The 25763-nt window shown below is 36.5% G+C and overlaps 1 protein-coding gene across 1 annotated transcript in view; it reads left to right on the top strand.

The window, feature by feature from the left end:
• The window catches only part of CATSPERE (catsper channel auxiliary subunit epsilon), a 264240-nt gene that overhangs the window by 185628 nt on the left and 52849 nt on the right, over positions 1-25763 (top strand). The window contains exons 12-17 of the mRNA XM_057536226.1: positions 13314-13372; positions 15458-15533; positions 19578-19630; positions 21703-21753; positions 22162-22195; positions 22264-22343. Of these exons, the coding sequence (XP_057392209.1) occupies positions 13314-13372; positions 15458-15533; positions 19578-19630; positions 21703-21753; positions 22162-22195; positions 22264-22343 (353 nt within the window). The remainder of the gene's footprint in view (positions 1-13313; positions 13373-15457; positions 15534-19577; positions 19631-21702; positions 21754-22161; positions 22196-22263; positions 22344-25763) is intronic.

Here is a 25763-nt window from a genome sequence, read left to right as displayed (position 1 = left end):
GTTGAAGTCCATGATCGATCTCAAATTAATTTTCATGTATGGTGACTTTTGATCAAGGAAACAACAAAGTTATTTTCCATTTTAATACCTAGTTACTTAAGTGTTCTTGAAAAGCTTTTTTTCCCCCTATTGTATTACTTATCATCTTTATTGAAAATCAAATATTCATACAAGTGTAGGCCTATTTCTGGGTGCTCTATTCTGTTCCATTGACCTATTTGTCAATCCTATGGTAGTACCACACTATCTTAATTACTGGCAAACTTAAATTTTGTATCTAATTTTCAGTGAGGTCAACTCTGTGGTTACAATAAGTAAGGGATTCTTTTAGGAATACCATAAAACCTTGTTTCTATAATAATAAATTGAGCTTGTAGTGTAAGGATCTAACCTTTCTTTGTGGAAATGTTCTAGGACACTCAGAAGCAGCCATCATTTTAGCCATCTTCACTATCATTAATGGTTAAATTCAATGGCTACTTTGTCACCTAAGGCATTTGCCTCAGTAAATACTATATCACAATCAACAACAGGTGATAATTTGATTATTTGTAATGTTTCTGCATACCATGAAATGATAGAATTCCTTTCCCATTGACAAAGAGATGAATACTGTGTTCAAGGCCAAGGACACAATGAAGTCAATCCCAGGATTCCATCTTTGTGGGTTGGTTTCTTGATACTACTTCCATACCAAGAACCGTATCAGTAAGTCACTGGCCAGAAAAACAGAAATCAAACCAATTGTCTTAGCAGAGGTAAATCAATATAGGGAATTTGTAGAACTGGATATATGAGAGAAATGAAAAGAAAAAAAAGGAACACTGAGATTACACAGAGCTAGTAACTACAAGAAGTGACTGTTCCACCTCTAGGGCTGGAATAGAGGGAACAGAGGGAAGAAATTTGGGTTATTACAAACTAGAAAGTTAGGGGAAGTGTTCCACAGACTTAGAACCCACACCTTGAAGGAGAGAGTACTGCTCACCTGGTATGTCGTCTCAGAAGCTCCAAAGAAGGGACTCCACAGCTCTGGGATCCAGATCTCTGAGAAGGGGGCAATATGACTGGTGCTGGTGCTGCTGAAACTCTAGTCTCTGAAACAGGCGCCAGCTAGCTAGTGCTTGTACCTCAAAGGGGGGTCATGAGCAAAGCTTGTTCTGGGAGTGTGTTTCTCACTTATCAGTTCCTTTACCAACTGCTACTGCCAGGATGAAGAGTTGCCAGGTTGACACTGATGGGAATAATGAGAAAAACAAGAAGTAACATATTTTCTCCTATCTTTATCTTCTAGATGCTCTCCAGTACCCCGTATTTGCAATATCTAAAAGAGAGTCAACTAACAAAGGAAAAAATGTGATTTGCAGAATCTCAAACCCTGCACCAAAAAGCTGCATATAGAATAGTGGGTTTGGAGCCAAAAGACAATAGTTTAATAACCAGCACATAGAGTATGTGTATGGTGAACTTTAACAGTTAAAACAATTTACACCCCCAACACTGTTTGAAAGATCCTGCTGCTCCACATCATTGCAGTTATGGGCTGAATGTTTGTGTCCCCCCAAATTCATATGTTGAAGCCCTAACTTCCAAAGTGGTGGTATTTGGAGATGGGGACTTTGAAAGATAATTAGGGTTAGATGAGTTTGTGAAGGTGGGGCCCTAGTCTAATGGGATTAGTGTCATTATAAGAAGAGGCACCAGAGAGCTTGTCTCTCTCTCTCTCTCTTCCTGCATGCACAAAGGAGCTCATGTCAGCATACAGCAAGATGGCAGTCACCTATAAACCAAGAGAAGAGGCCTCAGAATGAAATCTATCTGCTGGCACCTTGGTCTTAGACTTTCCAGTTTCCAAAACTATGAGAAAACAAACTCCTGTTGTCTAAGCCACCCAGTCTGTGGTATTTTGATACGGCAACCCTAGCAGACTAATATACTTACCAATAACTGGTATAGTCAAACTTTAACTTTTGCCTGATGAATGTGTGTGTATTATATTTTGTTTGCTGTTCTCTTCTTATTAATGAGGTTGAATAACTTTTCATATATTTATTGGCTTTTGGATTCCCATTTCTGTGAAATTCCAATTTTTGTCACTTTTTCTATTAGGTTGTGTGCCTCTTTCTCACTGAATTTTTTTTCATTCTCTCAAATTGTCTTTTTAAAGAGCTTTATTGATGTGATTGGTATACAATAAATTGTATACATTGAAAGTGTGCAATTTGACATATGTATATACCCATGAAATAATAGCCAAAATCAAACTAATGTACATGTCCATCACCCACCAAAATTTCCTCATGCTCCTTAGTAATCCATTCCTCCTTCTATTCCCCATCACTAGGCAACCACTGATCTGATTGCTATCAGTATAGGTTAGTTTACTTTTTCTAGAATTTTACATAAATGGAACCATACAATATGTTTTCTTCCTTCTTTCAGTATAATCATTTTGTGGTTTATATATTACACTGTGGTCATTAATAGTTTGCTCCCTTTTGTTGCTGAGTAGTGTTCCATGGTATGGATACACCACAATTTGTCTAACCACATTTGTTTATGAACATTTGGATTGATTCCAGTTTAGGGATATTACAAGTAAAATGGCTATGAACACTTGTGTACAACTCTTTGTGTTGACCTATGCTTTCATTTCTCCTGGGTAAATACATAGGAACAGACTGGCTGGATCATAAGTAGGTGTATGTTTAATTTTTCACAAACTGCTAATTTGTATTCCAAATTTTTTGTACCATTTTACATTGCCACCAGTAGTTTTACTTGCTTCACACATTTTTGCTAACAGTTGGTGTGATCTGTGTTTTGGTTTTGTTGTTATTGTTTTGTTTTGGATTTTTTAGTTTTAGCTATTTTAGTTAATATATAGTGATATCTCATTGTGGTTTTAATTAACATTTCCCTGATGCTTTTCTAATAACTAATGATACTGAGCACTGTTTCAAGTGCTTATTTGCTATTTGTAGATCTTCTCTGGTGAAGTGTCTGTTCAACTTGTAAGCCCAACTTTAAGGGATTGTCTTCTTATAATTAAGTAGTAAGAGTTTTTTATAAACTCTAGATGTAAATTCATTGTTGGATACGTGTTTTGCAAATATTTTCTCCCAGTCTGTGGCTTGTGTTTTCATTTTCATAACAATGTCTTTTGAAAATGTGTTTTATTTATTTTGAAGAAGTCCAATTTACTGCTTTTCTCTTTTATAGTTTTACTTTGGGTTGTAATTAAGAAATCTTTCCAAACTCAAGGTCACTAAGCTTTCCTCATTTTTCCTTCTAGAAGTTTTATAGTTGTAGCTCTAACTTTAAGGTCTATGATCTACTTCAAATTAATGTTTGCATGCACTGTGAGGTAAAGGTCAAGATACTTTTCTTTTTTAATACGAAGCCAGCTCTTCCAACAGCGTTTGTTGAAAAGACTATCCTTCCCCCATTGAATTGCCTTGGCACCTTTGTAAAAAATCAACTGGCCATATATATGGGAATCTATTTCTGAATTCTGTTCCATTAACTTATATGTCCATCTTGATGTCAATAACACAATGTCTCGATTACTGTACCTTTATAATTCTTGAAATCAGGTTGTGTAAGTACTCCAAATATATTCTTCTTTTTAGTGTACAAGTTTGTCCATTTTTGGTCAGATTATCCCTAAGTATTTCATATTTTTAAAGTATTTCATATTTTGGTGCTATTATAAATGGTATCATTCTGATTGTTCATTGCTAGTATACAGTAATATAATTTATTTTATATATCAATGATGTATCCCACAGCTTTGCTAAACTTGGTTATTATTTCAAGTAGCTTTTTTTGTAAATTCCCTAGTTTCTACATAGGTGATCATGTCATCTGTGTACACATACAGTTTTCCTTTCCAATATATGTGACTTTCTTTTTCTTTCCTTTTTGCACCATCTTGAGCCTCCAGTGCAGTGGTGATTAGAAGAAATGAGAGTGGAGATCTTTGTCTTGTTCTCAATCAGAAAGAAATTATTCAGTCTTTCACAATTAAGTATGATGTTACCTCGAGGGTTTTAATATACGCCCTTTACCAGGATGATGAAGGTCCACTCTATTCCTAGTTTGCTGAGTTTCTGTCATTTATAGATATTGGGTTTCATAAAATGCTTTTTCAGCATCTATTAAAGTGATCATGTTTTTTAATCTGTTAATATGGTGAATTCCAATAATTTATTTTCACTGCTAGAATAATCCCACTTGGTCATAATGTTTTATCCTCATATAACATTGGATTCAATTTGCTAAAATATTGTTAAGAAGTTTTGCTTCATGAGGGTTATTAGTTCATGAGAGTTATTAGTCTATAGTTTTCCTGTAATGTCTTTTTCTGGTTATGGTATCAACAACGTTGACCTCTTAAGATGTTTTGGGGAGAGGTCCTCCTCTATTTTATAGAAACATTGATGTATAAATTGTATTATTTCTTCTTTAATGTTTGGTAGAATTCACCAGTGAAGACCTCTTGGCCTGGTGTTTTTTGTATGTTTTTAATTACAACTTCAATCTTTTAAATTGATATAGGGATATTTGGGTTATCTGCTTATTCTTGAGAAAATTTTAGTAGTTTTTATCTTTCAAGGAATTGTCCATTTCATCTATCTTGTCAAATTTATAGGCACAAGGTATTCATAATATCTCCTTATTATCCTTTTAGTGTCTGTAGAATTTGTAGTGATATCCACTTTCTCATTCTTGATATTGGTAATTTGTTTCTTCTTTCCTTTTTACCCAGTCAGCCTGGCTGGAACTTAACAACTGTATTGATTTTCTCAAAGAATCAGCTTTTGGTTTTATTGATTTTCTGTAATGATTTTCTATTTTTGATTTTATTCATAAAATTATTTTTTTAAAATATTGCAGCACCACTCCTTGAGTTTCTTTTTTTTAAATATTTATTTATTTATTTATTTGGTTGCGATGGGTCTTAGTTGTGGCAGGCAGGCTCCTTAGTTGTGGCATATGAACTCTTAGTTGCAGCATGTACATGGGAGCTAGTTCCCTCACCAGGGATTGAAGGTGGGCCCCCTGCATTGGGAGCGCGGAGTCTTACCCACTGCACCACAAGGGAAGTCCCAAAATTATTTATTTTTTATTATTTCCTTTCCTTATTTCCTTTCTGCCACTTACTTTGGGTTTAATTTGTTTCTCTTCTTACAGTTGCTGAATATGGAAGCTTAAGTCATTCACTTAAGGCCTTTCTTCTTTTCTAATGTAGACTTTAATGCTATAAATTTTTCTCTAATAACTACTTTAGTTAGAGGAGTGACATCACCATCATAGTGGCATGAGACACTCTCTTTGTCTCTCCCCTTCAATTTACAACCAGTAAAAATCCATAACTCAACAAAGGCGCCTCTGTCCAACACACCAGGACACACATGTGTACATCTAAATGTGGGTGGGCTGGAACACATAGAGCAGGGGGACTGGAGGAAGAGCAGAGGCTATACCAGTAATCCCAGCCCCTAGCTGCAGTGGCTGAGTCTGCTGGTTGCAGAGGGGAGGTGGCACACATGACTCCGACCTTCTTGCCACAGCGGTACCCACTGCCACAGGGAAAGGGCCAGCAGCAGCAGCATGGCTTGTGACCCTGTCTCTCCAGCTACAGAGGTACCTGCCACTCGAGCCCTCCACCACCCACAGAGGCAATGCCCCAAAACCCAACAACTCCAGATGTGGCAGAGGTGCCCATGACTGTGGCTGCCTCCCTGTCTTCCGCCTCCCATCACAGCAGCAGGTCCTGTAACTCAGGCAACTCCAGACTTAGTGGAGGCCACACCAACGCAGCGCCCCAGGTGGCAACACCAGCAACAGCAGCAAGACCAGCAGCAACAGCAAGGCACCAGTGACCCTGGAGGCACAAGCAGTGACAACTAGGGCATAGGGTGATGACATCTCCAGGAGAGGCAGAGGTGGGTGGAAAATGCCGATTCTTAAACATAGCCAGAGGCAGCTCACGTTAGAAAAACCAAAAACTTGTGCAATAGCACCACCTACCAAAAAACAAAAGAAAGGCCGTAATTACCAATCTATCAATCTATCGAATTGTCAAAATCCAGTTAAAAAAAAAAAAAAAGCTCTACCTAAAGAAGAGAGGTGTTTGGTGTTCGCTACTTCAAATTCTCAGGCAGAGAAAAAACTCATCAAGCACCATGAAAAACCGTGGGAAAAAAACCATGTATAAACAATAAAATACTGCTCAGCCATGAAAAAAGGAGAAATGTTGCCATTTAGGACAATATGTATGGAGCTTGAGGATATTATGCGAAATGAATCAGAGAAAGACAAATACCATATGATTTCACTTACATGTGGAATATATATATTTAAAAACCTAAAATAAACAACCAAACCAAACTAAACATAGATACAGAGAACAGATTAGAGTTACCAGAGAGGAAGGTGTGTAGGGGGAGGGCAAAATGGGTAAAGGTGGTCAACTGTACGCTGGCAGATAGAAACTAAACTTTTGGTGGTGAACATACTGTAGTGTATACAGAAGTCTATTTTTCATAATGTATACATGAAACATATAATGTTATAAACCAATGTTACCACAATTTAAATAAAAAAGAACTGCTTTAGCTGTATACCCAAATTTTGATATTTTGTGGTTTCATTGTCATTCAGTTCAAAATACTTTCTCATTTTCTTTGTGATTTCTTCTTTGACCTATGGGTTATATAGAAGGACAGTGATTTTCCAGATAGCTCTCTCTTACTGATTTCTAAATAAATACCATTGTAGTAACAAAAGATATTTTTTATTTGAATCCCTTTAAATTTATAGAGAATTGTTTTATAGCTCTAAATATGGTCTATTTTGAGAAGTGTTTCATGTGCATTTTAAAACATGATGCCTTTTACTCTGGAGATAATTTTTGCTCTGAAATCTACTTTGTGTGATATTAATATAGCCATTCCAGCCTTCTTTAGATTAATGTTAGCACAACATATCTTTTTTTCCCAACCTTTTAGTATGGAAAATCATTTGTGTCTTTCAATTTTTTTTAAGTTGGATCTTACTTGCTTATCTATTCTGAATATTTTTGCCTTTTTATTGGGTACATTCAACGTGAATTTTTTTTTTTTTGGTACTGTTGGGTTTAAATCTACCATTTAACTATTTGATTTCTATCTGTCCCTTCTGTTTTTAAAATTTTTTTCCACTTTCTCTGCCTTCTTTTTGATTATTTTTATATGATTCCATTTTGCATCTTTGTTGGCTTTTTTAGTTATTCCTTATTCATTTTGGTTTTTTATTGGATGCTTTAGGTTTTATTGTACACATCTGTAACTTATCTCAGTTTGCCCTCAATATTGTATCATTTCATTTATAGTATAATAACCTTATACCAGTATACTTCTATATTCCCTCACATAGCTTTTGTACTATTGTTGCCATACCTTTTACTTCTACATATTTTATAAACCTTACAATGAATTGCTATTATTGTTGCTTTATATAATCAATTATCTTTTAAAAGAGATTTAAATAATGAAAAGGCATTTTATATTTATATACATATTTATCATTTCCAGTGCTCTTCATTTTTTGTGAAGATCCAGATTTTCATCTGGTATCATTTTCAATCTGATTGTCAATTTTTACTTTATATATTTGAAAGCATATTATTAGATGCATCCAAGTTTTTAAATTCTCTTCCTGATGAATTGAAACTTTAAACATTATGAAATGACCATCTTTCTCTGTAGTAATACTTTTTGCTTTCAAGTCTACTTTGTTCCATATTTAATATAGCCATATCAGGTTTTCTTTTACTTAATATTTCCATACAATTTCTACCCTTTTAATTTCAATCTTTCTATTGCCTTATGTTTTAGCTATGTTTCCTATAAGCACCATATATTTGAGTTTTTAAATTTTTGTTATTTTTGTCTAGTCTGAAAATCTTTGTCCTTTAATTGGAGCATTTAGTCTATTTACATTTATTGGAATTAATAATATGTTTGAGGTTTTGCCTTCCATCTTGCTTTGTACTTTTATTTTCCCATTCTTTCTATGTTTTTTCCTCTAGTTTCTTGCCTTTTTAGGTTTAGTTGCATACTTTTTATCATTCCACTTTCCCCCTTCCACTGGTTCAGCAGTTATACATTCTGTTTGTATTTCTAGTCAGTTTTCCTTTGAAATTATAACCTGAATGTTTAATTTATACAAGACTAAATTTAATTAAATACTTTATTCTTTCCCCAACTCACATGTAATTGAATTCATAGATTCACTATTAGGCAGTGTTATTACTATTTTATACAGCAATGTGTATTTACCCTATCTTTATCTTTTTTCCTTTTTATCATAAGTGCTTCCATCTTGTATTCCTTTCCTTCTGATTTAGGTACATTCCTTAACATTTCTTTTAGTGAGAGGCTACTGGTGATTATATACTCAATTTTTGTTCATCTGAAAACATCTATATTTCATTTTTGTTCTTGAAAAATATTTTCTCCAGATATAGAAATCTAGTTTGGTGATGATTTTCTTAAATGGCATTAAAAATATTATTCTATTGGTTTTTGGCTTCCATTGTTCACATTGAGAAGTCACTTGCAATTTTAACACCTTTCCCTCTGGCTGCTTTTAAGATTTTATTCTTTGCTTTCTTCACTTTCACTATGAGGTGTCTAAATGCAGGTTTCTTTACTTCTTTCTTTGCTTGGGATTTCTTGGGCCTCATACATCTCTGAATCATTGTCTTCATCAGGTATCTTGCAAATATTGTCTATACCTCTTCTCTATCTTCTCTTCTTCTGTAACGCTGGTTAAACATATGTTAAACTTTCTCAATCTATTCTCCATGAGTTGTTTTTTTTTAACATCTTTATTGGAGTATAATTGCTTTGCAATGGTAAATTAGTTACTGCTGTATAACAAAGTGAATCAGCTATACATATACATATATCCCCATATCTTCTCCCTCTTGTGTCTCTATCCCACCCTCCCTATCCCACCCCCCCCCCAGGTGGACACAAAGCACCAAGCTGATCTCCCTGTGCTACGTGGCTGCTTCCCACTAGCTATCTATTTTACATTTGGTAGTGTACATATGTCCACATATACGCTACCACTCTCTCACTTCGTCCCAGTTTACCCTTCCCCCCCATGTCCTCAAGTCCATTCTCTACGTCTGAGTCTTTATTCCTGTCATGCCCCTAGGTTCTTCAGAACCATTTTTTAATTTTTTTAGGTTCTATATACATGTGTTAGCGTACGGTATTTGTTTTTCTCTTTCTGACTTACTTCATTCTGTATGACAGACTCTAGGTCCATCCACCTCACTACAAATAACTCCATTTCGTTTCCTTTTATGGCTGAGTAATATTCCATTGTATATATGTGCCACATCTTCTTTATCCGTTCATCTGTCGATGGACACTTAGGTTGCTTCCATGTCCTGGCTATTGTAAATAGTGCTGCAATGAACATTGTGGTACATGACTCTTTTTGTTTTTTGTTTGTTTGTTTGATTTTTTAAACATTTTTATTGGAGTATAATTGCTTTACAATGGTGTGTTAGTTTCTGCTTTATAACAAAGCGAATCAATTATACATATACATATATCCCCATATGTCTTCCCTCTTGCATCTCCCTCCCTCTCACCCTCCCTATCCCACCCTTCTAGCTGGTCATAAAGCACCAAGCTGATCTCCCTGTGCTATGCAACTGCTTCCCACTAGCTATCTATTTTACATTTGGTAGTGTATATATGTCCATATATACACTACCACTCTCTCATTTTGTCCCAGCTTACCCTTCCCCCTCCCCATGCCATCAAGTCCATTCTCTAGTAGGTCTGCGTCTTTATTCCTGCATGACTCTTTTTGAATTATGGTTTTCTCAGGGTATATGCCCAGTAATGGGATTGCTGGGTCGCATGTTAGTTCTATTTTTAGTTTTTTAAGAAACCTCCATACTGTTCTCCATAGTGGCTGTATCAATTTACATTCCCATCAACAGTGCAAGAGGGTTCCCTTTTCTCTGCACTCTCTCCAGCATTTATTGTTTGTAGATGTTTTGATCATGGCCATTCTGACTGGTGTGAGGTGATACCTCATTGTAGTTTTGATTTGCATTTCTTTAATAATTAGTGATGTTGAGCATCCTTTCATGTGTTTGTTGGCAATTTGTATATCTTCTTTGGAGAAATGTCTATATAGGCCTTCTGTCCAATTTTGGATTGAGTTGTTTGTTTTTTTGATATTGAGCTGCATGAGCTGCTTGTATATTTTGGAGATGAATCCTTTGTCAGTTGCTTCATTTGCAAATATTTTCTCCCATTCTGAGGGTTCTCTTTTCATCTTGTTTATGGCTTCCTTTGTTGTGCAAAAGCTTGTATGTTTCATTAGGTCCCATTTGTTTATTTTTGTTTTTATTTCCATTTCTCTAGGAGGTGGGTCAAACAGGATCTTGCTGTGATTTATGTCATAGAGTGTTCTGCCTATGTTTTCCTCTAAGAGTTTTATAGTATCTGGCCTTACATTTAGGTCTGTAACCCATTTTGAGTTTATTTTTGTGTATGGTGTTAGGGAGTGTTCTAATTTCATTCTTTTACATGTAGCTGTCCAGTTTTCCCAGCACCACTTATTGAAGAGGCTCTCTTTTCTCCATTGTATATTCTTGCCTCCTTTATCAAAGATAAGGTGACCACATGTGCATGGGTTTATCTCCAGGCTTTCTATCCTGTTCCATTGATCTATAGTTCTGTTTTTGTGCCAGTACCATACTGTCTTGATTACTGTACCTTTGTAGTATAGTCTGAAGTCAGGGAGCCTGATTCCTCCAGCTCTGTTTTTCTTTCTCAAGATTGCTTTGGCTATTCGGGGTCTTTTGTGTTTCCATACAAATTGTGATATTTCTTGTTCTAGTTCTGTGAAAAATGCCATTGCTAATTTGATAGGGATTGCACTGAAGCTATAGATTGATTTGGGTAGTAAAGTCATTTTCACAATGTGATTGTTCCAATCCAAGAACATGGTATATCTCTCCATCTGCTTGTATCATCTTTAATTTCTTTCATCAGTGTCTTATAGTTTTCTGCATACAGGTCTTTTGTCTCCTTAGGTAGATTTATTCATAGGTATTTTATTCTTTTTGTTGCAATGGTAAATGGGAGTGTTTCCTTAATTCCTCTTTCAGGTTTTTCATCATTAGTGTACAGGAATGCAAGAGATTTCTGTGCATTAATTTTGTACCCTGCTACTTTAACAAATTCATTGATTAGCTCTAGTAGTTTTCTGGTAGCATCTTTAGGATTCTCTATGTATAGTATCACGTCATCTGCAAACAGTGACAGTTTTACTTCTTCTTTTCTGATTTGTATTCCTTTTATTTCTTTTTCTTCTCTGGTTGCTGTGGCTAAAAATTCCAAAACTATGTTGAATAAAAGTGGTGAGAGGGGGCAACATTGTCTTGTTCCTGATATTAGTGGAAATGGTTTCAGTTCTTCACCATTGAGAATGATGTTGGCTGTGGATTTGTCATATATGGCCTTTATTACGTTGAGGTAACTTCCCTCTATGACTACTTTCTAGAGGGTTTTTATCATAAATGGGTGTTGAATTTTGTCAAAAGCTTTTTCTGCATCTATCGAGATGATCATATGGTTTTTCTTGTTCACTTTTTTAATATGGTTTATAACACTGATTGATTTGTGTATATTGAAGAATCCCTGCATTCCTGGGATAAACCCCACTTGATCATGGTACATGGTCCTTTTAATGTGCTGTTGGATTCTGTTTGCTAGTATTTTGTTGAGGATTTTTGCATCTATGTTCATCAGTGATATTGGCCTGTAGTTTTCTTTGTTTGTGACATCTTTTTCTGGTTTTGGCATCAGTTTGATGGTGGCCTTGTAGAATGTGTTTGGGAGTGTTCCTCCCTGTGCTATACTTTGGAAGAGTTTGAGAAGGATAGGTGTTAGCTCTTCTCTAAATGTTTGATAGAATTCACCTGTGAGGCCATCTGGTCCTGAGCTTTTGTTTGTTGGAAGATTTTTAATCACAGCTTCAATTTCAGTGCTTGTGATTGGTCTGTTTCCCCATGAGTTTTTAACTGTCATCTTTATTGTTCATTCATTTCTGTCTCTGGCAAATTTCTTTCTTATAAAGTTATTTTTAAGATTACATATGAAGGAAAACATGGCATACAAAAGCATACAGGTGTAAATTTGATAGTTCCTTTCCTTGAACATGAAACTAGATTTATTTTTAATGTGATGACATTCACAGACTTCAACTTTATCATAAAAGATTGCATATTTATGTCACACCACTTAGCATCCAGCATATGAGTAAATAAACTTTGTTTTGGAAATAAAACTTTTTACTAAGGAGTTTTACAGACACAGAGTCTCTGTTCTCATCACAACAGATTAGCCAATCCTCACAATTGATCTCTCTCTGGAGATCAATATAGATATATAGATATATTATATATATACACACACATATATATACATATATATTATATTTATATTATATATAAAGATCTAGAGATATATAGCATATTTATATATAGAATAGTTATACTTATGTTTATATATATATTTATATATATAACAAAGAACTACCAAAAAAGTAATTTAGGGGTATAGAAATTGTAGCTACCATACTTTAAAAATGTGGGGTTTATAACTTTTTGCCTCTATAATCATATATGTTCTATAAGTGGCTTTACTCTGTGATGATAGCAACCATATGGAATACTGAAAATTGAGACAAAACATGGCCTGGAGGGAAGAAAATAGCAAGAAATATGCAAAAGGCAAATGGACATTTAAAAAAATTACTCAGAAACAACAGAAGAAAGATTCTGGCAAATAATTCCCCATAGTCTCAAAAATTACAGACAATGTGATTTTGTAATGATTTGAAAACATCGAAGAAGAAATTAAAAGGTCCAGAGACAGGTTATTAGAAAACAGAAGAAAGTGAAAAGTTTGCTATGCTGCTATAAATGAAAAATAAAAATAAGAATATTGCAACAACAAAAGTCAAATGAGGAAGGAGAGAGAAGCAGTATAAATAAAAGAACTATGATAATATAAAATTAAAAGTAAAATAAGGAAATGTAAGAAAGTAAATCTAATATCTACATAATTGGAGTTTCTGAGATAGGAAAGAAAATAAATTAGAAAAAAGTGCTAAATATATTATTTTTCTTGCCTAAAGAAAGATTTATGTCTGTCTTGAAATTATCCATTGTCCCCATTCCCAATTTTCCTACTTTACATAAACTTTTTTATTTTCTTTTTCAGACAGTAACATTTTCTCAGAATATAAATTATGAGGCAGTAGATGATTATTTCAAGTTGCAGTAAGTAAGACTTTTAAAAGAACCTACTCAATATTAAATATGCTATTCAGGTTACTGATTTATATGTATTCTTTTATTTAAATGACCTCATATCCTTTTAAATATCCAGATTTCAAATTCCTTTAAATGTCTGGAAAGATGTGAAAATAGTATTCTGTATAAAAATGTAAAATACTCCTTTAATTAAATGAAAACATGATCTATCTGATGGTGCTACTCATCCAACTGAAGGTGCAAAAAACACCAGGCTATTTCTTAATTCAATAATTTTTGAGCACCTTATATCATTCATTCCCATCCCAAAGTCTTTACATACTATCTTTAAGCAAAAACTAGAACTCTAATCCCAAGATGTCTTTAATTATGAGTAGAGTCAGGTAAAACACCATCTCTGAATCTTGGAATAAGGTAGCACCTAAACACTTAATTTCTGGAGGAAGGTAACCAACATGGAATTGTATCTTAAGGCATTAGGTTATCATTATGTCCTAACTCAATATATTTTCTGGAAAGGTAGCATGTTCTTCTAAGGAAAAGTTCATTTTTCTTTAGGCTGCTACTCCACATGAGTTTGAATACCCACTCCATGCCAAGCACTCTAGGTGTTCAAAACACATGGTGAGCAAGAGAGATAGAGTACTGCTGTCGTGAGACATATCTCTAGTGGGAGAAGACAAGAAGAAAGTAATGAAGTAAATAAACAAGATGGTCCCAAATAATTATAAGTGCTATTAAGAAAAATAAAGCAGAAAGAAGCAGTAGAGAGTGACCAGGAAGTGTAGGGAAAAATGCTACTTTAGATACAGTAGTCAAGAGAGGCTCAATACATCCCTTCCCCCCTAACTCACCAACTTTTCTCTTGATTCTTCTAATGTTGTGGGTTCCTTTGGGTATTTTTGATTTTGTGGATATTTACTCAGAATTCTGTTGCTGTACAGTATATATCAAATTGTCCAGGATACTTTAGGTCAGTCCGAGACTTGAGAAGAAATACCAAAAGCTTTGAAATCAGCCATGGCAGAAAAAAAAATCTACCTATAAGTAAAATTATGTAGAAAATTGAAGATGCAATATTTACTTTGGTGTCCTTTTCTTACAGATCTATACTATATTACTGAATATATCAACTCAAAGTTTCCATCAATTTGGGGAAAAAAGCTATAACTGACATAATTATAAGATGCTTCTTGTTTTCAAAGGTGTTAAAGGAAATAAAAAATGTATCTTAGAGTTGATGAAATATGGTACAGTGATTTAAAAATATAAAAATGTGCTATTTGTATCCTCACTTATTTAGTATATTTTATATCTAATATATGATAAATATTAAAATATAATGAATATTGGAAGGAAAAGAACATTTGTTTGTGGTTAGTTTGTTTGTGTTTTGTTTTTTCCCACTTCTTTCAAAAAGTAAAAACCTTACTAGGGGCAGGGAAGGAATAATACTTTCAGATTTTTTTCTTCTGTAATTTTTGAGCCCTCCTATTTTGCCTGAGCACAAAATTATTCACTTGCATTTCATAATCTACAAAGGCATTATGTCTGATCTCCCTTTTGCTTCCAGTCAGATCATATTATGCAGCATAATGTGGTTCAGAAAACTAACTTCATAACTTAATATCTATTGTTCCAAAAGCATTATCAATAGGAGGAAAAAATCTGTAGAGGCTAGAGAAGGAACCTATGCAATGGCTACGGTCTTGTAATACTGTCAGGAAGCAGGGCAAGATGTCAGCAGCAAAGCCCCATCCTCAGGAGACTGAGGGTGTGAATGAAACAGAGGGCTTGAAATGCTGAGAGAAACTCATTTTATCCCATTGTGCCTATCCTATGCTGGCCAAAATATGGGATACCATGAGATGGGAGTGACTTTAGGATATGACCACAATGCACCTTAGCAGAAACAGCGAGCCGTCACCACCACCACCAGGCCTCTAGAATTCCTCATGGGTGGGGGGGGGGGGGGGAAGGCAGTTCAATCACGACATGTTAATGGGACTTTTCATCTGTTCTGCGCAAAGGCAGACTCATGGCTACATCCCTTGTGATTCTATAATCACCTGTACATGTTGTTTCTCCTAGATACCAGAAAACAGGTCTTCTGCTTGTTCACATTAGACCTAGTGAACATTCAAAAACGTGTCCAGTCTCCCAAAAGGTAAGTGACATGGGTAGAAGACTGAAAATTTTACTTCCATAATACATGGGTGGTAAAACTAAATAATACATATTAACTCCATTCAGTACCACTCCCCCTAATACTTAGCAACATTTTGTAATGTTTCACTGTAGAGAGACCATTATTTTACTTTGGAAAAAGATTAGATTACTGCCCTCCATGAGTTTACCATCAGAATATAAACACTTACAAAGATGTAAAATTATTAGTTTTTTTTTCAATTCTCTCTAACATTTATTTATTTATTTACTTATTTATGGCTGTGTTGGGTCTTCGTTTCTGTGCGAGGGCTTCCTCTAGTTGCGGTGAGCGGGGGCCACTCTTCATCACGGTGCGCGGGTCTCTCACTATCGCGGTCCCTCTTGTTGCGGAGCACAGGCTCCAGACGCGCAGGCTCAGTAGTTGTGGCACACGGGCTTAGTTGCTCCGCGGCATGTGGGATCTTCCCACAGGGCTCGAACCCGTGTTCCCTGCATTGGCAGGCAGATTCTCAACCACTGCGCCACCAGGGAAGCCCCAAATTATTAGTTTTTGAACATAGATAAAATTGTGTAGAGGAAAACTGAAATTAATGAGAACAGCTAAAGTTGGATATGGTTTGTCAGAAAAGACTGCCAGTCATATCCATATTTATGCTATGTTTATTTATTTTAAAAATTGGATCATTTCTTCATTCAAAAAATTTTATTGTGTGCCTACCACGTTTCTATGTTTCAGTCTGTGTGCTAAGTGATGGGAGTTACAAAGATGAAAAGAGTCCCTTCCAAAGGGGAAAACATAAACTAGTGTAAAAGAATGTGAGATATACAGTTACCAGATAGCCCAGAGGAAAAAGTAAGCAATTTTGATTGGGAGGGAAAAGGTGAAAAGAAGGTGATGCATAAAATGACTGTTGAAGAGTAAGTAGAAGTTGAGCAGGAAGAGGCATATACAAAAGCACAGCAATGTGATATAGCAGTGGGGTGTTCAGGCAATCACCCACTACCACCTCCTTTGAGTCTTTGTTCCACACTGAGGGATGCCTCCTCTCTTTATTCCTTCTCATTCCAACTAATAATCAATAAACATATATTGAGCACCCACTATATATCAGCCATAGCACAATGGGGAATACCTACATGAAGAATTCAAAGTTAAATGAGACATAGTCCCTGCTCTTCAGGACCCCAGCACCAAGAACCTCTTCCTACCAGGGCAAGGTTCCATGAATTTAAATGTATCTATTTGGCTGCACCAGGTCTCAGTTGCAACACACAGGATCTTCATCGCTGCGTGCAGAATCTTCGTTGCAGCATGTGGGATCTTTTCAGTTGCAGCATGGGAACAGTTAGTTGCAGCATGTGGGATCTAGTTCCCTGACCAGAGATCTAACCCAGGCCCCCTACATTGGGAGCATGTAGTCTTAGCCACTGAACCACCAGGGAAGTCCCAAGGTGCCGTGAATTTAAAGGGAGCCTTAAACTGAGGCAGACGTGATCCATCCTTGAGCACTGCTGACACACACACTGCTTCCCCAGGAAATTGCCTGCAGGTGCATACTGACCACTCCCCCTGTTTATCCACCATGCTGCCTACCCAGTTTAATCTGCTGAGGAAGCAAAAAACAGCAACCTAGCGAGTTCCTGCCCCAGCCTTGGTCTGCATTTTCTATCTTCAGCTCCTTGACTGCTCTACCCTATTCCATATAAGATGCCTTCCTGAAGCACCGTGGTTTCCTCCATCTTTTTCCTGTCTAATTTGTAGATTTGTTAGGGATCCTTATTCACCCTATCCTGCCCAGCCCAGGCATTACAAAAACACGTTAACCTAACCTGAGTTCAAATCCAAGCTCTACCACCTACTGGCTTCAAGAAGCTCCTAAACACTCTGAGTCTCAGCTGCCTCATTTGTAAAAAGGGAAATATAATATCCATCTCACAGTATTTATCTACTTTGTTGAGAGTATTAAATAAGATAATTTATGTAAAATGCCCAGAACAGTACCCGTCACACAGAAATTATCTAATATTACTGGTTTCTTCCTTGGCACACCCCAAGACATGGACCGTTCAAATCTAGCCACCATCTGTGCCCGTTTCAGGTAGTTTGTATTGACCCACCCACTGAAATAGAATGGAGAGTATGCCATATAGTAGAAGATAATGGAATATGCCATAGCCCTTTAGGCAACAGGAAAATGTGGCCTTGTGGAGGTAGGTCCTCTAGCTAGCCAAGAAAATAAAAACCTGTACACAACTACAAGGTATGCTCTCAATCACAGGCACCCTTCTTTGTGCTCCTATCCCCACTGGTAAGCAAGTCATCGGCCTCCCGGATAAATATTATAGACAGAGGACCCACAGACTTCTTCTCTAGTTGGATGAAGTTAAGCCCTTGCTAAACCTGCTGGACCAAATGGACCATGGACTGAGCCATTTGAACATGAGCCTGCCATCTTTGTTACTTAGTCTTCATAGCATGCAGCAGAGCAGCAAATGGAACAGACAGCACCAACAGGGCTGCATCTCAGATTTTTAACTGTACACCAAGAACCAGGATGCAATGAGACCACCCAAGTAAACCGGTCCTCAGAGGGCGTTAGTAATTCCTTCCAAGATGAAGTTTCCCAGGGAGAGATGACTACACTCTGTCTAATATATTGTCTACCAACATTTCTGTGTTGAAGGCCTTTAGAATTCCTCTCTGTTCAGTTGTTCTGTCCAGTTCAAGGGAATACGCTGTGTCTGATTCTGAGCTAAGGCAGAAACAGTTTTGCCTGTCTCTGTACTTAAGAGAATAATATTAAATAAAGAAAACTACTACATTCATTGTTTTCATTTGGGCTATATGTCAGAATTTCTCTGTTAGGTGTCCTGTCCCAAGGAAAATGTGTCAGCCCTCCAGCAGTGGGTACCCTACAAAACAGTCTTATTCATACTTCCCACATTCTGTACCCATGCTCCTGTTCAAGAGCCACCTGCAGGTCAACTCATGTATTTTAACCTGAGTCATGGTTGTTAATTCTGAGACTAGGAATTATTTTTGTGAACTAAGACCCATAAAAGAAGAGATGTTACAAATAAGATCATCAAGTGATGGTGCGTCCTAACTATGAAAAACTTGAGGAACTCAGCCAACCATGTACCTTATATGGATAATTTAGTAAAGATAAAGGGCAGACACATGTTTCTAAACACATGTGATGGGAAAATATTTAATAATGATGGACAGCAAGGACTGTGGGTAGAGTTGTTGAGAGAACAAATCAGGTCCTATGGGTGAGATCAGATAGTTCAAGAAATAAAATCCATGAACTCCTGCTATGGAGCATGCCTTTCAAATGAAGACTGAAAGCTCTTGGCTTAGCAGGTGCAATTCTTTAAATCTATCAAGCTTGGCTGGACATCATTCTCTAACCCCACCCTCCTGATCCCCAAGGGTGTTTTTAGATTTGCCTTCTGGAAATATGCAACATACAGGACATGTTTAAAACAGAAAGCAGGTATCTAAATCCCAATTAGAAAGCCTGGGGTGGGAGTTGGAGAGGTGGCCAGGGTAGACAGTAGTGAGTAAGGTGTCCTGGAGCCAGGTAGAAATATAAGTAGCTTATCCCGGTTGAGGAAGAACCAGGACCCTGACTCTAAAAAGAAGTTAAATTCGTGTTTCCATAACATCTTACGGAAAAACCTGGACGAACTTTTTGGCCAACTCACTATTACAGAAACCTGCCAGGTGAGTCAGATGCAAGCTGGAACTACAGAGTTGATAGTCATGGTTGTAGAGGTAGTAGTGAAAGATCACATCGAAGTAAGAAAGCAGAGACCCAACCTTTGGGCCTTGTGAGCAGTAAGGGTGAAAGGAAGCAAAGAAAGAAAAAAGGGATCGAAGAAGAAGGAGGAAAACAGCACAGAGCAGTATAACAAAACTCTACATTTAAAAGGTTATTTCAAATCTAAAATGTAATTGCTTTTAGCTGTAGTAATATTTTAGATCATGTGAATTGGAACCACTAAACTCATCATCACCTAAATTACTTTACTTTAGGTGTTCCAAATATCTGTTGGCTGTGATGCTAATAAATTCATTGCTGTTAAAGGGCAAGTATATTTGCATTTGACTTGTCTTACTCTTTATGTTTAAAAATGAATGGTGAACTAAATGGTAATTACTAGCGATAATATTAGCCCAATGACTGACATGTCCATATGAAATCCATTATAAGTTGATAATTTGTCCAAACCAGACTTGTTTGAACTTTTTGCCAAGTCAAATATTACATTTGAATCATATTCAAATATTACATTTGGATCAGACAGACTTAACCTCTGTCTCCATTACCAGCATTTTTCTCTACCTTCCCTTTTCATAAGCCAGTTTCCATCCTTTGCATTACTTCTCTCAGCTCTTCATTGTACAACTCATTTCCAGAGAAATGAGAGGGAGAAAAACATACCTCTCTGTTGTCCATCCTACTCAAACCAGTTATAATTTCACTTCCGTCAGAGAACTGCTTGTAACCACAAGAGAGAAGCCTCAGTTTCCTGCACCTTTTTCCATAAGAAAGTTTTTTAGAGCAAACCTAACAGAACCACCAGTGTTTCCTTCAGAGAATCCCAAGGTGTGACTTTTATTGATTTTTACTATGGTTCACAATGAAGCACACTGGAACTTGTGTCATCCACAGCTCTTTCTTCTGCATGGGAGAGAATAAAGGTCAGCATACACAAATCTGTTTAACTGAGGTGGAATGTATAATGGAGACAAAAATGTATTGCAATTCCTTTCCTGTAGTTAGGGTGAGGGTGGGGTAACATTGACTCTTATCTGAATCTGTTTATGAAGTGGCTTGCTCTCATCCAAAACAAAGGTCTACTCATCTGTCATTCTAATAATCTTTTGAGTAGTGAATTGTTAAAATCAGTTGCTGGATAGATAATTAAATATTCCCATCTCATTCAGCAAGGAATTTGCATTTCCCGTAAGCCCTTTTCCAGAAAACACAAAGGCTAACTGATTTAAACAGACTATAGCATCTTATTTCTGGGATGGTCTACATCCTTGCTCCTTAGAGTATAATCTATGGACCAGCAGTGGCATCGCCTGGGAACTTACTAGAAATGCAGAATCTTAGGCCTCACCTTGTACCTGCTGAGTCAGAATCTCTGTTTTAACAAAATTTCCAAGATTAGTAGGGGCATTAAAATTTGAGAATAACTGCTCTAAGCAACATGTTACCAAAATCAATTCCCAGTACCCCTGCATGCAGTATCACTGCATGAAGATTTCCTTCTTCAGTGAGATGCAAAACAGCTTGAATCAATCTATTTCTGGGAAGGTTTAGAGAGCAACTGTCAAACTAGGTTGCTTGTCAGAATCACCTGGAGAGCATGTCTGAAAGCACAGATTTCAGGACCTCTTTCCAGATCTCTTAGTCAATGACCCACCGCTCTGGAACTCTAAAAATGACCCTAATTTCTTGGATTCAGGTTGTGGTTGGCCTAAGTTTTCACAATCAGCAAAGGATACCTATGGGGCCCGTGATACTTCTGACAGGAGAGTTGTCAATGAAGGAGAGCATCTCTTGGGGTCTAATTTGAACTCAGGGTGGGAGGTGGTCCTAGGCTTCCAATATCTATATAAACACAGCAGTGACTGGGGTTCCTTCTGAGTTACGCTGGAAGTAGCCAGCAAAAATGATCAAATGAATAAATTAACTTACTAAAAACTCTATCATTTTATAGACCATGATAGCCTTATGTCTGCATAAACCCTAACTAGAAATTATGTGAATTCTTAAAATAGATCCTTACCTGTGCAACTGAGTCTCTAGTAGCAATTAGAACTCTGTGTTTTAAAAAATTATGAAGAATGAAGCAGTCCAAAGAAATTTGTCTTTACTTTGATGGATATTCTGCAAATTTTCACATGTATCAAATATAAGAGGTAAATCAGTATATTTTAAATTCTGGTACCTTCAGAAACATTTGTGAAGCTGAGTTTTAAAAATAGAAATGCTAGGGCTACACACCAACCCCAAAGATTCTAATTCAATAAGTGATGATTCTGTGATTCTTTTGAGTTTGAGAATCACTGAGTTAAATGATTAAATGTTTGTGCTAGTAAATAAGGAATGGTGATATTACAACTTCATTATGTTTTATTTTTGTAGATTTGATAAAAAAGAATGTCTTCAGCATGATTTTTTTTACATCATTGAAAAGTAAGAAGTATTTTTAACATAAACATTGAGTTTTATATTAATGTAGTATCAATAATTTAGAATCAGTTAGCATTTATTCCTATTATCATCAGTCTTTTCTGATATATACATTTATTGCTATAAATTTACCTCTAGGCACTGATTTTGCTGCACCTCACAAATTTTGATAAGTTGTGTTTTCATTTTCATTTAGTTGAACATATTTTCTAACTTCTCTTAAGATTTTGTCTTTGATCTGTGTGTTATTTAGAAGTATGTTGTTTAATCTCTACATATTTTAGGAGTATTTTGTAATTATGGTTATCTGTTTGACTTTTATGATACCTCTTTACCCAAACAAAGTAATGGTATTAATTTTTAAGTTTGAGAAGAGGAAAGATTATAAGTAATGAAAATGTTTTTTTACAGGTCATATCTGAGGGATCGACCATCTAAACACTTGGTAAGAAAACTATAATTTTGTCAATCAGCCAAATATAGAAAATAACTAAAGCATTTTTCCTTTTCTAGAGAGTAAAATATAATTGGGAAAAATATGGCTGCCCATTGAGAGTTGATTTCAGAGAAAAATTTCACCCTGTGGTTCAACTGTAAGTATATTCTCACTAAAAATTTTAACTTACTTTGAAAGTTTCAAAATAGAAGTATGAAAAGAAGCCTAATTAATCATGCATTTAATAATAAATATGTTTGAGCACCCAAATATATGCAACACTAGGTTTTCAGTACTAGTTATGGGAAGTTGGATGATCCATGGTCCCTGCATGTTGAGGGAGATTACAATTTAGAAGCTGAGACATAAGTGGGTAAGAGAGCTGAGACTCTTCTCATGGTTGCAGATAGTCTCCTAACCGTTGCTTTATCCTCTCTAAATCTCTCCCCTACCTCCAGCGCCCCTCCCTGTTATAGGAACTACCTCCTCCTGGTGACATATGACTTTTCTTTCCACGTGCCAATAATAACTGAATGCTCGCAAAGAGAGAAACTAGATTACTAATAAGGGATAGTATATAGGGAGATTTAAAAAATATTATCTCTAACTTAATTTTTATAAATAATGTTTCATAATAAAAATATGAATAAAATGCTACAAGGAAGGCTTTTTCAAGTGATTTTGTGCTAGTTTGCTTGCTTCTCTGGCTTTATTCTAGATTTATGATTATAAAAAAGTTACAAAGCTTGTTACAAAATTTAAAATATAGAAAAATATGAGACAAGTGACCTAGGTTTCTAATTTTTTTTTTGCTATTATAAACAAAATTGTGGTGAATATCCATTTATGTACATGTATGGACATTAGTCCAGATACGCCATGAGGATAAATTACTGGAAGTGAAATTCCTATGAGCAAAACATCAAAATTTTAGTCAATGCTTTCAGCTTTGGGGGTCCTCAGGCTGAAGACAGCTTCTGAGATCTCTTAGGGTGGGTAGGTGTGAAGTAATGAATCAGGCACTCCAATTTAGTTTTGCCATCAGAGCTTTCCCTGTTGGAATCCAGAAGGCCTCTGCCAGCACGTACTGCCCCCCACTTCTCATCCATGACAGTTCTAAGATTCTGTGCTGTGCCCTCATCCTCTTATGTTACCCTCCTACAATCTCTCTGTCATGGGTTCTCTGAGCTATCAGGCTAATCTGCTATCTTCTTTAGTTTCAATCTTCTAGACATCTAATCATGCCACTTCTTTTCTTGGGCACCCTAGGCATTCCTTCCCCCACTGAGACCTAGTTTTTTTCTTTGTTTGTTTTGGTTTTTTGTTTTATCTAGTGCCTGATCCTCCAGTGGTAAAAAATCTTAATGTTCTCTCCCAGAGAAGTGCATTCTTCAGTTCATATCATCATTATTAAACACCTACTTTGCCCCAATTACTGTGCCAAGTACTGGGAATTCAAAGATGAATAACACAGGATTTCTGCTCTCAAGAGCTCAAGAGTCTGATAAATTAGATATGAACTGATATGCTAATGGGACAATAGAAAGGAATGACATGAGTGGTTGGCATTGAAACTGAAAAGAAAAGAATCCAACTCAGCTATGGAAGGGAAAGGTGCTCTGGAAGGTGCTCCCAGAGCATTTGAGCTGAGTCATTGAGTCTTAAAGGATAATGAATATCTAGCTGAAGGCAGAGGAGAGAAGGAGAAGTGGGGAAGGTAACAGGGAATTCCACTGAGTAAGACTTTCAAGCAAAAGTGATAGTTAGCGGAAGAAATTTCATAGTTCAAATGGTATAATGTTATCGGAGCACATAGTGAGGCATGATGTATCAGGAGAAAAGGCTGGGAAACTAGCTAGGTAGAGTCCAGCTCATGGAAGACTTTCTATCCATTCTTATGGTAGAGTGGCATGACTAAATATTTGTGTTAGCTAGTTCTCTCTGGAAGAAGTGTAGAAGATGAATTTCAGGGAAACATGTCTAAGTAAGGAGACCAGGTAGTAAACTGTACTGGTAGTCCAGGGAGGAAAAAAACACAAATGACTGAGATAGCAACAAAGACAAAAAAGAGGAATCACTTTTGAGAAAATTACTCATAATAACAGTCAGGGCTTGATAATTGATAGATGTGAGTGATGAGGGAAAGAGAGAATGAGGAAGATGAATGAGTCAAAGGTAATATCGATCAGGGGAGATTTCTGCAAACTTCTACTACTGTTATCTATCCATCTTCAAGCATCTGTGCCCATTAACTCTGTCTGTCTTCCTATCACCGTAGATAAAGTATATGGGTATCTAAGGCCTGCCCCTCCAATTTGTGAACTGGATACCCACCCCCTTTCCTAATTAAAACCACTGCTCCTGAAATTGCCTCCTCTTTCTCCTGCATCATCAACTTTACCCTGTCTACTGGATCATCATACAAATATACAATTCTTTCCCTCACCAAAACCAAAACAAAAACCCTCTCTTGACCCCACTACCCCTCTCGCTACTATACTCACTGTCACCAGCTCTTCTCCTATCCTCTCCCAAATCTTTCTCAGTCAGGATTTTACCCCCACCACTCCATTGGCACTGCTAGCCAATATGACCAACGGCCTTGGCCTCCATATTGCTAAACTCAGTGGTCAATTCTCAGGTCTCATCTTACTTGATCTCATTAACAAGAATTGACAGTTGATTATTTCCTCCTACTTGAAATATTTTCCTTATTGGGTTTCCAGGATATCACATTTTCCTACTTTTCCTGCTACCTCACTGATAGCTCCTCCTTAATTTCTTAGTTTCTCCTTTTCTCCATGACTTCTTAATGTTGGAATGCCCCAAGGCTCAAAGCTTTCTTTTCTTTTCTCCACTTCAACTTGCTCTTTCAGTGATGTCATCCAGTCTCATGGACTCGAATGTCTCAATATATTGATAAACCCCAAAACTGTATCTTCAGCCTGAATATCCTCCATTGTATTAGTCAAATACGGCTAGGCTATGCTGCAGTAACAAACCCTAACATCTCTGTGCTTAACCTTTTTCATGTCATAGTCTGACATATTGCGTACCTACATCATCTTGACACGGCCTCCTAGACTACCAATATGAAAGGGGAAAACTGAAAAAAAAAAAAGAAAAAAAAAAGACTAGAGGATTTCCTGGGATGTCTTAAAGGGTCAGGCCTAGAAGTGGTTTACATCATTTCCACCCACATCCAATTATCTGGAACCTAATGCCATAGCCCTAATCTAACTCCAAGTTCGGCTAGAAAATGTAAACAGGCACAGGGTTATTTGGTGAGCACTAACAGTGTCTGCAAAACTCTTGAACTCCAGACCCATAAATCCACTTAGATGTTGAATACATAAATCACTTTTCTACTTAGATATTGCCTAGATATATCAAACTTAACCTGTTCAAAACTGATCTCCTGATCTTACCCGCAAAATCTGCTCCATCAAGCATTCCTCATTTCAACTGATATGAACCCTATCCTTCTGGCTGTTTGGGTCAAACTTTGGAATCACGCCTAGCCACTCTTTCTTTTATATCTTTCATTCAATACATCAGTAAATCCTATTGGCTCTAT

This window comes from Balaenoptera acutorostrata, chromosome 1, assembly GCF_949987535.1.
Source record: "Balaenoptera acutorostrata chromosome 1, mBalAcu1.1, whole genome shotgun sequence".
Lineage (NCBI taxonomy): Eukaryota > Metazoa > Chordata > Mammalia > Artiodactyla > Balaenopteridae > Balaenoptera > Balaenoptera acutorostrata.
The sequence above is the reverse complement of the archived record's forward strand: the minus strand, read 5'-3'. Positions and strand labels throughout refer to the sequence as shown.